A 13,682-nucleotide genomic window follows, 5' to 3' on the forward strand; every position below is an offset into this window, starting at 1 on the left:
TAGATGGGAAATAAATAATACGAGTACTTTGCAGTAGAACTCATTGTTATAGAGCTACAAAAATCTTACAATACTGAGGTTATCCATTTCTGAGAAATCGCTATTCCATTTTAAAAAAATATATATTTACTATTCGGATGGGCGACACACTGACGTTTAAAAGCGCGACGTGAAATAAAATACAAAACTAGTTGCGGAACTTCCAAAATTCAATTACAGTGGTTCAGAAACCGATTCGCAATTTATGCATTTAGATTGACAACGCTATAACAGATAGCCAATTTATCTTTTAAAATACAAGCAATATACAAAGAATAAGTTCCAAGGGTACGAACATTACGCATTATCACAAAAAAAAAAAAAAAAAATTCTGAATGAAAGCATCTCGTAATGGATCCTCAGAATTAGAAACCTTGAAAAAGCGGCAAACGTGAAACTTTTTACTGAAAAGATCAAAAATCCTTCTTTTTTTTTTTTTGTAATATCTTAATATCTTGAAATATTTTTTATTTTTAAAGTTTATTACCCCGTATACAGTGACACAGACGTGCCCGTCAGTAATGATTTGAAAATTTTTTTGTTCGTCCATTTTCACCTCATCCCATCTAATCTCATCTCATCTCATCTCATCTCGATCTTTTCAATATGCATAACAGTCTGTATTATATTATATCGACAGAGTATATATAAAGGAAATAAGGAACTAGACCTAGTCCCCTTTGGCTTGCGATCTTTCTCTTTGGAGTCTCTGCATTCAACACTTTTACAATGGATATTTCCAAGCCAGTTGGGTCAGAAATTAGTTCTGTAGACTTTAACGTTTTTTCCGCTGAGGAAATTCGTAATCTTTCAGCAAAACAAATTACGAATCCAACGGTTTTAGATAACTTAGGTCATCCAATTTCTGGTGGTCTTTATGACTTAGCACTTGGTGCATTTTTACGTAACCTTTGTGCTACATGTGGTTTAGACGAAAAGTTTTGTCCAGGTCATCAAGGTCATATTGAATTACCGGTACCTTGTTATAATCCGCTTTTTTTCAGTCAACTTTACATTTATCTGAGAAGTTCCTGTCTTTATTGTCATCGTTTCCGTCTGAGATCTATTGAAGTTAACCGATTTGCATGTAAATTAAGATTGTTGCAATATGGTCTTGTAGAAGAATCCTACCAATTAGATCAGTTACGTGTAGGTGACTTACAGGGTGGTAGCGATGATGAAGATGATAACGATGAAGCAGTTGAGGACAATAACACTTCTGAAACACCTGCTAAAAAATCTTTGAAAGATGCTTCTTCTGCTATGCTAAAGGAATTATTACAAAAGCGTAAGGAATTCGTGGACGTTGCAATTGCCAAGGCGATTTCTGAAGGTAAAGCTAGTCATAAGGGTGTTTTCACCATTATTACCAATGAGGAACGTAAGAAGGTGATACACGACTTCCATAGAAGATTACTCAGTAGAGCTAAATGTGATAACTGTGGTATGTTTTCACCAAAATTTAGAAAAGATGGATTCACCAAAATCTTTGAAACTGCCCTTACAGATAAGCAATTAACTAATAACCGTGTTAAAGGTGTCATTCGTCAAGATATGATTAAAAAACAACAACAAAGTGCCAAATTAGACGGTGAAGAAAAGGCTAACGATGTTGATGAAGTTTTCAGTCTTGGTAAGAACCCTTCTGCAAGACCAAAGACAGGTTCTACCTATATTTTATCGACTGAAGTGAGAAATATTATGAGGGTGCTCTTCAAAAAGGAACAAGAAATCTTACAATATGTTTTCCACTCAAGACCGAACCTTTTAAGGAAATCTGTAACTCCGGATGTATTCTTCATGGAAGTCGTTTTAGTACCACCAACCAGATTCCGTCTTCCTTCTAAATTAGGTGAAGAAGTTCATGAAAATACCCAAAATCAATTGTTATCAAAGGTTTTAACTACATCTTTACTCATTAGAGATTTAAATGATGAGATGTCAAATCTACAAAAGGATAAAGTTTCCGTTGAGGATAGAAGAGTAATTTTCAGCAGGTTAATGAATGCCTTTGTGACTATTCAAAATGATGTTAATAGTTTTATTGATTCGACAAAGGCACAAGGAAGTACCGGTGGTAAGGTCCCTATCCCAGGTGTCAAGCAAGCTCTAGAAAAGAAGGAAGGTCTGTTCAGAAAACACATGATGGGTAAGCGTGTCAACCATGCTGCTCGTTCCGTCATTTCTCCAGACCCTAACATTGAGACTAACGAAATTGGTGTTCCACCAGTTTTTGCAACTAAATTGACTTATCCAGAACCAGTTACCTCTTATAATATTGCAGAGTTACGTCAAGCGGTAATTAACGGTCCTGATAAATGGCCAGGTGCTACCCAAATTCAAAATGAAGACGGTAGTTTGGTTTCATTGGTTGGTATGACTTTAGAGCAGCGTAATGCCTTGGCAAATCAACTATTGACACCATCATCCAACCCAGCTACCCACACTTTGAACAAGAAGGTTTTCCGTCACATCAAAAATAGAGATATTGTCATTATGAATCGTCAACCAACTTTGCATAAAGCTTCTATGATGGGTCATAAGGTTAGAGTTCTACCTGGTGAGAAGACTTTACGTCTTCACTACGCCAACACTGGTGCTTATAACGCAGATTTTGATGGTGATGAAATGAATATGCACTTTCCTCAAAATGAAAATGCTAGATCTGAAGCATTCAACTTGGCCAACACAGATTCTCAATATTTAACACCAACTTCAGGTTCACCATTAAGAGGTTTGATTCAAGATCACATTTCTGCTGGTGTTTGGTTGACCAACAAGGATAGTTTCTTCACAAGGGATCAATACCAGCAATACATCTACGGTTGTATTAGACCCGAGGATGGTCATTCTACAAGACCAAAAATTGTGACTGTACCTCCAGCTGTTATGAAGCCAGTGCCATTGTGGACCGGTAAACAAATCATTACTACTGTCATAATGAATGTGACGCCAGCCGACATGCCAGGTATTAATTTACTGTCCAAAAACAAAATCAAGAATGAATACTGGGGCCAAGGTTCTACTGAAAACGAGGTCATCTTCAAAGATGGTGCACTATTGTGTGGTATTTTGGATAAATCTCAATATGGTGCTTCTAAATACGGTATTGTTCATTCTTTACATGAAGTCTATGGACCGGAAACTGCTGCAAAAGTTCTCTCTGTCCTTGGTAGACTATTCACCAACTTTATCACAAACACCGCTTTCTCATGTGGTATGGATGACTTACGTTTGACAGCCGAAGGTAACAAGGATAGAAAGGATTTATTGAAGACGTCTACCGATGTTGGTCGTCAAGCTGCCGCTGAAGTCACCAATTTACCAACTGATACACCATCCAATGATCCTGAGCTTTTGAAAAGATTGGAAGAAATCTTACGTGATGATAACAAATCAGGTATTTTGGACGCTGTTACATCTTCTAAGGTTAACTCAGTTACATCTAAAGTGGTCTCTACTGTGATTCCAAAGGGTACCATGAAGAAATTCCCTCAAAATTCCATGCAAGCCATGGCTTTATCTGGTGCTAAAGGTTCCACCGTTAATGTTTCTCAAATTATGTGTTTGTTAGGTCAACAAGCCCTAGAAGGTAGAAGAGTGCCTGTAATGGTTAGTGGTAAGACACTGCCATCATTCAAACCTTTTGAAACAGACTCCATGGCTGGTGGTTATATCAAGGGCCGTTTCTACTCAGGTATCAAGCCACAGGAATACTACTTTCACTGTATGGCTGGTCGTGAAGGTTTAATTGATACCGCTGTTAAAACCTCTAGATCTGGTTACTTGCAACGTTGTTTAACTAAACAATTAGAAGGTATTCATGTGTCTTATGATAACACTGTTAGGGATGGTGACGGTACTTTAGTCCAATTCTTATACGGTGGTGATGCGGTGGACACTACAAAAGAATCCCATATGACTCAATTCGACTTCTGTCTAGAAAACTACGATGCGTTATTGAGGAAATACAATCCTTCTGCACTAGTCGAACACTTAGACGTAGAATCTGCCCTCAAATACTCTAAGAAGGCTTTGAAGAGTAGGAAGAAGATTGATAAAGAACCACATTACAAGAACTCAGATAAATATGATCCTGTATTGTCCAAATATAACCCAGCAAAATACTTGGGTTCAGTCTCTGAAAAGTTCCAAGACAAATTGGAGGGCTTTTTGGATTCTCATTCAAAGCAATTAAAACTACATTCTGGTATAAATGAAAAGAAATTCAGAGCTCTGATGCAGTTAAAATACATGAGATCCTTGGTTAACCCTGGTGAAGCTGTTGGTATCATTGCAGCTCAATCCGTTGGTGAACCTTCCACGCAAATGACCTTGAATACTTTCCATTTTGCTGGTCACGGTGCTGCTAACGTTACCTTAGGTATTCCTCGTATGAGAGAAATTGTCATGACAGCATCAGCTGCCATTAAGACTCCTCAGATGTCTCTACCTGTGTGGAATCATGTGTCTGATGACCAAGCTAGTATCTTCTGTAAATCCATTACCAAGGTTGTGCTTTCTGAAGTTGTCGACAAGGTCACTGTTACCGAAACTACAGGTGTTTCAGAACACGGTAGCCCAGCTCGTTCCTACGCTGTTCACATGAAATTCTACGGTAAGGATGCATACGGTGAAGAGTACGATGTTTCTAAGGAAGAATTGCAGAACGTCGTTGCAACGAAATTTTTGTACTATTTGGAAATGGCTATCGTCAAGGAACTCAAGAAACAAAAGAAGACTTCCATGCCCGATATTGGTGTTGCTGTGCCTAAATCGCAAACCGCATTGGGTTCAGGTGAGGGTCCTACTAGTGGTAGTAATGAGGACAACGATGAGGAAGAAGCGCGTCAAAAAACCAAACAAGCTGTTTCTTATGAAGAACCTGATGAAGATGAAATCGAAACCATGAGACAAGCCGAAAAGTCATCTGATGAGGAGGGCCTTGACTCTGATATGGATTCTGGTGAATCTGACAACGAATCTGAGAAGGACGAAAAGGACGAAGAGGAAGACTCTATCGAGTCTGCCATGACTGAGGCTAACAAAAACATGAGTAAATCTCAACGTGATCGTCAACATGCTGTTATCTCAGAACACAAATTCATTACCAAGTACAATTTTGATGATGAAGATGGCCAATGGTGTAACTTCAAATTAGAACTTTCAGGTGATACTGAAAAATTGTTGATGGTCAATATTGTGGAAGATATCTGTAGAAAATCCGTTATTAGAGAAGTTCCTCACATTAGCCGTTGTATTCCTGGTGAACCTGTGGGTGATAGGCGTATGTTGACCACGGAAGGTGTGAATTTCCAAGCAATGTGGGATCAAGAAATGTTCATTGATGTGGATGGTATAAGATCCAACGATGTTGCAGCTGTTCTACGCACTTACGGTGTGGAAGCGGCAAGAAATACCATTGTTTACGAAATCAACAATGTGTTTTCTCGTTACGCCATTAGTGTTTCTTTCCGTCATTTGGACTTAATTGCTGATTTAATGACAAGACAAGGTAACTATTTGGCATTCAATAGACAAGGTATGGAAACCTCTACTTCTTCATTCATGAAGATGTCCTATGAAACTACATGTCAGTTTTTGACCAAGGCCGTTCTGGACAATGATCGTGAAAAATTGCAAAGTCCATCTGCAAGAATCGTTTTGGGTAAGTTGAATAACGTTGGTACGGGAGCTTTTGATGTTTTGACGAAGATTCCAAATTCTGTATAATAAAGGTAAAAAGTTTTCATATTTAAAATAAATCATGGAATGATGAGCTAGAATGTAGTATTCTATAAAATTAATATATTAATAAAATAAAATGAAGTCTATCTAAAAAGGATTAAAAGTTCACTTTTACATACATATACATGAAATTGTTGAAAGGTACAGCTTTTATATACTGGTAAACATTTGATGCATTTACGGACAATGCACCAAAAGTTGTGCATCCCAAAGATCAGGTTAACAAGGATTCTGATCCTTGGATGAGTGCGTTTCTCTTCAATCGATGCCAAACACAGGTTTTAATTTTTTCAGCAGTATCCAATCTGACTTGGATACTTGGTCTCTGAATGCCTTGTCCTTCAAAGTATCGATGGATCTTCTAGAAATGGCGGCATATAATGGATCGCTTTCACCCACGTGACGGCCCCAGATAGGTTGTTGACCTGAAGGATCCTCCAAACGCATGGCAACACCAGCAGCGGTCTGGCCCCTCTTAACTTCATTAACTGGATGATGGTTAATTTCCAAAGAAACCACCTTACCCAGTAGTAGAACTTGCTTTTCATTCGTAGTTGGGTTCAATTTCACTGTACAAATTGGAGTACCTACTCGAAGAACACCTTCCACAACATCAACACCAATAATCATCGGAGCACGCTTGTTGATAATTTGTAATGTCTGTAAAACACATGGGAAGATGGCGAAGTCCAAGAAGTCTTTACGACGTTGTTCGAGCAAATCCTCTTGATATTTGGTGAAAGCATCGAACAAGTGGTAAATGACATCAGCGTTGAAAACCTTAATACCCTCTTGTTCAGCATATTGCTCAGCTTCCTTATCTATTTTAACATCGAAACACATCATAACTGCGTATTCCGGAGCTTTTTCCAACATGGCACCTGCCTTCATTACATCACGTTTGTAAACTGGACCCAACCCGATGGACATCACAGGAATCTTCATATCTTTCAAGAAATCTAGTAAGGCTTCCAAAGAACCCAAGGTAGAAGCCTGAACGGTAACACCTCTACCGCTAGTGTCAACAGAGTCCAACAACCCTGTTAAATCGTCCATGACTTCGTCCATCATTTCTTCCTCATCATCATCAGGACCAACGACCAACAATCTAGAACCAGAGACGGCCTTTTCTAAATCATTAGCTGCGATCTTAACACCCAATGCTGCTTTGACTTCTTTGTTGTGAACGTACTCAGATTTTAGACGCAATTCACGCAATGGTTGAGGGGTCAACAAAGCTCTAATGTTTGTGACAATCGGTCCGTTCATACCACATAGGACGATACGATCCCCCTCTCTTAAAATACCGTTCGATAAAACAACATCAATAGTTGTACCGAAACCTTCAACAACTTTAACTTCCAAAATGGTAGCCTCGATGTGGGATAGGTACATCAATTGCTTAGACATTCTCTTTTGAGTCAATTCTAGCAACAACCACAACAGATCTGGAACACCTTCACCGGTAACGGCAGAAGTTGGGACGATGGAGACGTACTTGGACATGTTTTTGTTTTGGAAGTATAATTCAGAGTTCAAACCTTGTTCAGCAAGAGCCAATTTGATAGCGGATAATCTTGTCTCAAATTCATCTTTAACGGCCCTCGATTGTTGTTCGAATGAGTCTCTGAAGGAGTTACCAGGAATAGTCTTCCAATCGTACAATCTATCGATCTTGTTCAATGCAACGACGAAAGGAGATTTTCTGTCTCTCAACAACCTTAGAGATTCTAAAGTTTGTTGTTCAAGACCATGCATGATATCAATCACCAAAATGGCAATGTTACATAGAGATGAACCTCTAGAACGCAAGTTGGTGAAAGATTCGTGACCAGGAGTATCGATAACCAGCAAACCTGGAACATCGAAAGTTTGCTTTTCGTATTTAGACATGGTCTTCGTCTTGTCCTTAACAGCACTGATAGGGAAATAGGTAGCACCAATTTGTTGAGTGATACCACCGGCTTCACCACCTTGCACATTACTTTGTCTGATCTTGTCCAACAACTTGGTCTTACCAGTATCAACATGACCTAAGATACAGCAAATTGGAGAACGCAAATCCTTCTTTGGTGTAGGAGCAGGAGAAGCGGAAGCGCGAGCAGGTGTTCCGCCCTTTGATTCTTCAACTGCCTTAGATACAGGTGTTGGCTTAGAAGCTGCAGCTGGGGTATTTACTTCCTCAATAACTTCTTTACTTGACACTTCAGAGCTTGAAACCTCAGGCGTAGATTCCTTAACTTCCATTTTGGTGGTTTCCTCCACCGTAGTAGTAGCGGAAGCGGCCTCACCTTCATCATCTTCAAGTGCCAAACGCTCCCAATCATCAATCAAAACTTCCTCATCACCCTTTTTTTCATCTGCACCATCGGTACCCTTTTCTTTACCGTTTGTGTCCTTGGATTCTGCCTTTTCTGGTGCATTAGTCTTCTTCTTCTTACTGTAGACGACCTTCTTTGCTTTAGGAGCTTCGGCTTCCTTCTTCTCTAATGCAGGAACTTTGATATTACCAGCAGCCAATAGAGCGGCACGTCTCTTTTCTTGTAGTTTCTTTTCTTCCTTTTGTTTCTTTGTCAAAAGTTTACCTTCAGCCTTCAATTTTTCCTTCTTGGCTTTATCTTTCTCCTTTTTAGCTTCTTTGGCAGCCTCACGTTCTTTATCAGCTTCAGCTTCACGTTCTAGTTCTTCCTTCTCCAAACGTTCTTCCTCTTCTCTCAATCTCTGCTCTTCTTCTTCAGCTTGTTTTTTCAATTCTAGTTGACGTTTCAAAGCAGCTAAACCTGCAGGTGCCTTCTTACCACCTTTCTTTGGAGCTGCCTTTGGAGTTTGCGTTGCTTCTGGAGCAGGTGATCCACTTTTACTCTTGTCCTTGGCTTCCTTTTCAGCTTGAACTTTCTCGACGTTTTGTTTGTTCAACTCTTTATTCTTTTCCTTTTGAGCTTGCTGTTGAGCTTTCTTCTTATTGTTTTCCTCTTTCTTCTTTTGCTTCTCCTTTTCCTTCTTTTCCTTTTCCTTCTCCTTCTTAGACTTTAGCACTGGCTTGGCATTATTATTATTCTCAGCCTTCTCATCAGTGGTCTTCTTGTCTTGTTTCTTCTTGGATTTAGCTAGAGTGGACATGAAGTCAGCTTCAATAGCCTCAGCACCGGCTTGTTCGGCTGGTGTACCCTCGGCAGCTGGTGTCTCTTCCTTTGCGTTAGGATCAACACCGAACTCTTCACTGGCGGGCATGTCCTCTGTGAAATCTTCTTCCCAGTAGTTTTGCTGGTTCTTATTATTTTTACCCATTTTCCTTTTTAATCCGTCTTATAACTTCTTATTGCAGCATTAAATGTAAATGGAAAAACTCTTGATTCAATTAGAACTTGATCAGGACTTTTAAACAATGGTAAATGAGGTATGTTTTTCAACTTAATACGTCCTTATGATTGCATCCACCAAGTTCTTGATAAGAATGACAAATAAGTTACTCCTTTACACCTTTATACAGTGAGTATTAGTTGGATGAGTTCCACATGAATCCGATTTTTTCTTATCCATACCGAAAATTTTTTTTCACCTTCGTAAGCGGTGATTTGAAAAATTTCAAATAATACCAACTTTTAAGCGATGAGCTATTGGAATATTGTCGAATATCGTCAATTATACTGTCAAGAATAGAGAGTAGCAGTATCAAGGTTGTTGGAAAATGTCTACTACCGTAGAAAAGATCAAGTCGATCGAAGATGAAATGGCCAGAACCCAGAAGAACAAGGCAACTTCGTTCCATCTGGGTCAGCTGAAGGCAAAATTGGCCAAATTAAGAAGAGAAATCTTGACAGCATCACAGTCTTCTGGTGGTGGTGGTGGTGGTGTCGGTTTCGATGTTGCTAGAACCGGTGTTGCCAGTGTTGGTTTCGTTGGGTTCCCCTCTGTCGGTAAGTCAACACTACTTTCCAAATTAACCGGTACCGAATCTGAATCTGCTGAATACGAATTCACTACGTTGGTTACGGTCCCTGGTATTATTCGTTACAAAGGTGCTAAGATTCAAATGTTGGATTTACCGGGTATTATCGATGGTGCTAAAGATGGTCGTGGTCGTGGTAAGCAAGTTATTGCGGTTGCAAGAACTTCCAATATGTTATTCATTGTGTTGGATGTTAATAAACCATTGGCACACAAGCAAATTATCGAAAAGGAACTAGAAGGTGTTGGTATCCGTGTAAACAAGAGCCCACCTGATATCATTGTTAAAAAGAAGGAAAGAGGTGGTATTTCCATCACAAATACTGTTCCATTGACACATTTGGATAACGATGAAATTAGAGCTGTTATGAGTGAATATAGAATTAACAGTGCGGAACTTGCGTTCAGATGTGATGCTACTATAGAAGATCTAATTGACGTTTTAGAAGGCCCAACAAGACGTTACATGCCTGCCATCTACGTTTTAAACAAGATCGATTCTCTTTCACTAGAAGAGTTAGAAGTTTTGTACAGAATTCCAAATGCTGTGCCTATATCATCAGGTAAAGACTGGAACTTGGACGAACTTTTACAAACAATGTGGGATAGACTAAATTTGGTCCGGGTCTATACAAAGCCAAAGGGTACGATGCCCGATTTTTCCGACCCTGTTGTGCTTAGATCTGACCGTTGCACCGTCAGGGACTTTTGTAACCAAATTCACAAATCCCTGGTGGATGAGTTTAGAAACGCTGCGGTATACGGTACGAGTGTCAAGCATCAACCACAATATGTTGGTTTAAATCATGTCTTACAGGATGAAGACGTTGTTACTATCTTGAAGAAATAAATAATGTTACATAACAAACTTTAAAAAGAAAAAAGAATAGATAAAGTTAAAAACTAGTCACTGATACGAGATCTTTTTGAAGACAAGTAGTCCATTTGTTCCAGTTTTCGACTCTGTTTATCTGGTATTGGTCCGCTTAATGAGTTGCCGCTCAATGAATTGCACAAACTGACAAATTCAGGTGTCAATTCATGAACCGAGGGTCTTTGAACCTTGATAAATTTGAATGCTTCTAATGCCGATAACTGTGGATTTTGAATCATTTGAATGGCTATCAAGAATGATACCAAGACGTTATCATTACCATTTTTCGACACTATCAAAATTTTACCGTATTGTGAAGCTATTTTGAAGATGATAGCGATATCCAACAAATATCGCATTTGAACCCCCCAGTTCCCACTATAAAGCGTTCCGAGGCTCTCTATATCATTTTTAACCAGTTTTTTCATTTCTTGCTGATTAGTATTATTACAATCATTAGCTACATTGGCTATGATTTTACGCAAATTTTCCACATTTTCATAAAAAAATCTACTCGTAGTATCTATTTCACTTGGGTTAAATTTTGGATCAAAGTTAATCACTACAGAATCATCATTCCTTAGCGAACCATTATCCCAAAGTTGCGATAACTGGCACGTATCTAATCCCAGTGTAATGAAAAATCTTATATTTTCGAGCTGTAAAAAATCTTTTTGGATTAAAGAGTTTATAGGCCCAAAGAATACGTTATTATCTAACCTTTGGGACCTAATCTGTTCTACTAACTGATCATAGTGACATCTATCCATATTTTTATTTTCATGTGTACGTCGTTGGCGGGAGGAAAAATAACGACGATGAGTAGGACTCTCTATGCTAGATCCATTATTAAAATACGGCTCTCCGTGCGTCACGTGTGAATTCCTTCTAGAATTGAACCCGCATCGAAGCAATAGTGCGTTCTTCAACCAAAATCTGGCTCTATGGCCTCTTTTGGTGCAACGAAACTATTTATACCATAATCAGCCTTCTAGGCTTCTTGCTTTCAATCAGCTGGTAATATTCATCTACTTTGTCACCGATACATTTTAGTGGGATTCACCGATAAACTGTCGGATAGGTTGAGCGCAAAGCACGCATATTCTCCCAAGATGGTACTACAAGGCTACTTCATGGAGATCGAACATTAGTGGTTGAATGTGGCTAGTGTATGGCATCCCTCTGTTGTAGCTACTTCAGGATATAGTTTTTCCGTTGTTTATCCCGATATAATCTATGACGTAGACCGGACGTACTTCTAGTAGCATTAGCACGCTGAGCCATAGTAAATCGATGGGAACTGACACATATTCTACGCATGCCGTATCATCTACTTGGTCTGGTTCGGCACATCCGTCGTTTGTTTTTTCTGGTTTTCTTGACCGTCACCATTTTCCCCCGGTTTCCAGAATTCGTATGCTTCACTAGCTCAGTCGGAAGAGCGTCAGTCTCATAATCTGAAGGTCGAGAGTTCGAACCTCCCGTGGAGCATAAATTCAATTTTTTTACCCCACCTTTTTGCTCTTTGCATATTCGGAATGCTTACGTGGCTATTTCTACCCTGTCATTCGGAGTATTCCAAATTGCGATCACAACTTTTGCTCTTTTCGTACTCCGTCAAGAATGTTCGCACACGTTGCAAATCGCAACGCCTGAAAATCTGAAAATCTCCGTCGGCTTATTTCTCTAACCGCGTTGATTCTTCTATTGTTTTGAAATTGATCCCTTGATATCTCTATATAACAGTAATACCGTACTATAATATAATTAAATATATTGCTAATAGCCGTATATCATAAAACATGTCCCTTCATTAAGGCATAACTCGTTAGAATGTGTGTCGCAATGCAAAATCCTATTGTACAAATTTGTTACTTCAATTAGTTTTGGCCTGCCAATTCCGCTCTTAACCTTCTTACTTCCATTTCGTAAAGTCTTTCACTGTTCTGTAAGTACAGGATGTAATCGACAGCTTTCTCCAAAATCATGCTTTTGTTAAGCTTTGTTGACGTTGGAAATCCATCTTCTCCCTTTTTGATATTCTCTCCAACTTCAAACGCCGTTTGTTCACTTGCCACCCATGGTATAATTTGCTGTAGTTTAGCAATTTTTGTGTTGATATTGATACGATATCTTTTCTCTATCTTGTTGTGGGCTTGCTTCTGATGCGACGTAAGTCTTTTTCTTGGCGCTCTGCGCCTCTTTGCGGGTGCAACCGTTGCATCAGCAACAGAAGACGAAGATGACGTCGTTGCTGTTGGCGTAGCTTCAACGGTAGCAGCTTCTGCTGGCGTTGGTGCTGGGACTGCAGCACCAGCAGCAGCATCCATGGAACCTAGGTCTAGAGTAGCCAGTTCTTCTTGCTTTACAGGTTGTTCGGCACTGGGGACGTCCACCGGAGAGTCCCCCGATGAGCTTGACCCGCTTGAAATTATCTGTTCTAATGGCTCAAACCAGGAGAAGGAATTGACAGATTCATCACTGAGTGATCCAGCAGCTTGTGTATCTTTCAACATCCAGTCTTCAAAGTCATCCATATTGTAAGTGAGTCCCTGTATTATTTGTTGTGCTACTGTCCTCTGTGTCCCACTACCAAAATAACGCACGAACCCTCGCTGACATATCCATAATCTCGGAGATGTTGTTCAAATATATATCAGATGCATAGCCGCATGGGATAGAAAAAAGAATGAAATAAATAAAAAAAAAATAGGTCAAGACGTTTTCCCCTTTTCGATCTAGAATTCTTGATGCAAGAATCTTGTTCCAACGATACCGACAATATCACCATTATGCATTTTTTCCGCTTTAATTGAATTAAAAGTGAATATCTGGTACCACGTCAACCGTTCATTAACGTGAGATTTTAAGCGAGGGTGTGCGCTTAAACGATTCTATACCACCGCAGAGGAAAGCTGACAGTACGACAGAGGGCCGGTGGTCATCGCGCGAGTTTTTCCAACAAGCGCACATGAAAAAAATAGAAAAAAGAAATTGTTGCTGATATCCACGAAATTACGCATAGGGGAAGAGAAGAGAAGCGAAGGAAGGAAGGAAGAATAGAATAGAATAA

At 39.4% G+C, this 13,682-nt stretch overlaps 5 protein-coding genes and 1 non-coding gene across 6 annotated transcripts; 3 read left to right on the forward strand and 3 right to left on the reverse strand.

Moving 5' to 3' along the window:
• Positions 1 to 768: 768 nt before the first annotated feature.
• Positions 769 to 5,772, forward strand: RPA190 (DNA-directed RNA polymerase I core subunit RPA190; the record flags this gene model as incomplete). The annotated part of the gene is made up of 1 exon (XM_002496585.1): positions 769 to 5,772. One exon carries the CDS (start codon positions 769 to 771, stop codon positions 5,770 to 5,772), a length of 5,004 nt encoding a protein of 1,667 aa, XP_002496630.1.
• Positions 5,773 to 6,045: 273 nt separating this feature from the next.
• FUN12 (translation initiation factor eIF5B) lies at positions 6,046 to 9,075 on the reverse strand (the record flags this gene model as incomplete). Its single annotated transcript, XM_002496586.1, has 1 exon — positions 6,046 to 9,075. One exon carries the CDS (start codon positions 9,073 to 9,075, stop codon positions 6,046 to 6,048), a length of 3,030 nt encoding a protein of 1,009 aa, XP_002496631.1.
• Positions 9,076 to 9,475: 400 nt separating this feature from the next.
• On the forward strand, positions 9,476 to 10,585 carry RBG1 (GTP-binding protein RBG1; the record flags this gene model as incomplete). Its single annotated transcript, XM_002496587.1, has 1 exon — positions 9,476 to 10,585. The coding sequence occupies one exon, from the start codon at positions 9,476 to 9,478 to the stop codon at positions 10,583 to 10,585; it is 1,110 nt and encodes a 369-aa protein (XP_002496632.1).
• A 53-nt stretch (positions 10,586 to 10,638) lies between these two features.
• Positions 10,639 to 11,379, reverse strand: ZYRO0D04598g (uncharacterized protein; the record flags this gene model as incomplete). The annotated part of the gene is made up of 1 exon (XM_002496588.1): positions 10,639 to 11,379. The coding sequence occupies one exon, from the start codon at positions 11,377 to 11,379 to the stop codon at positions 10,639 to 10,641; it is 741 nt and encodes a 246-aa protein (XP_002496633.1).
• A 648-nt stretch (positions 11,380 to 12,027) lies between these two features.
• Positions 12,028 to 12,100, forward strand: ZYRO0D04620r. Its single transcript has one exon. It is a non-coding gene; the product is annotated as a tRNA-Met (tRNA).
• Positions 12,101 to 12,489: 389 nt separating this feature from the next.
• TYE7 (Tye7p) lies at positions 12,490 to 13,146 on the reverse strand (the record flags this gene model as incomplete). Its single annotated transcript, XM_002496589.1, has 1 exon — positions 12,490 to 13,146. The coding sequence occupies one exon, from the start codon at positions 13,144 to 13,146 to the stop codon at positions 12,490 to 12,492; it is 657 nt and encodes a 218-aa protein (XP_002496634.1).
• Positions 13,147 to 13,682: the final 536 nt, after the last annotated feature.

The sequence above is a fragment of the Zygosaccharomyces rouxii genome, assembly GCF_000026365.1.
Source record: "Zygosaccharomyces rouxii strain CBS732 chromosome D complete sequence".
Classification (NCBI taxonomy): Eukaryota; Fungi; Ascomycota; class Saccharomycetes; order Saccharomycetales; family Saccharomycetaceae; genus Zygosaccharomyces; species Zygosaccharomyces rouxii.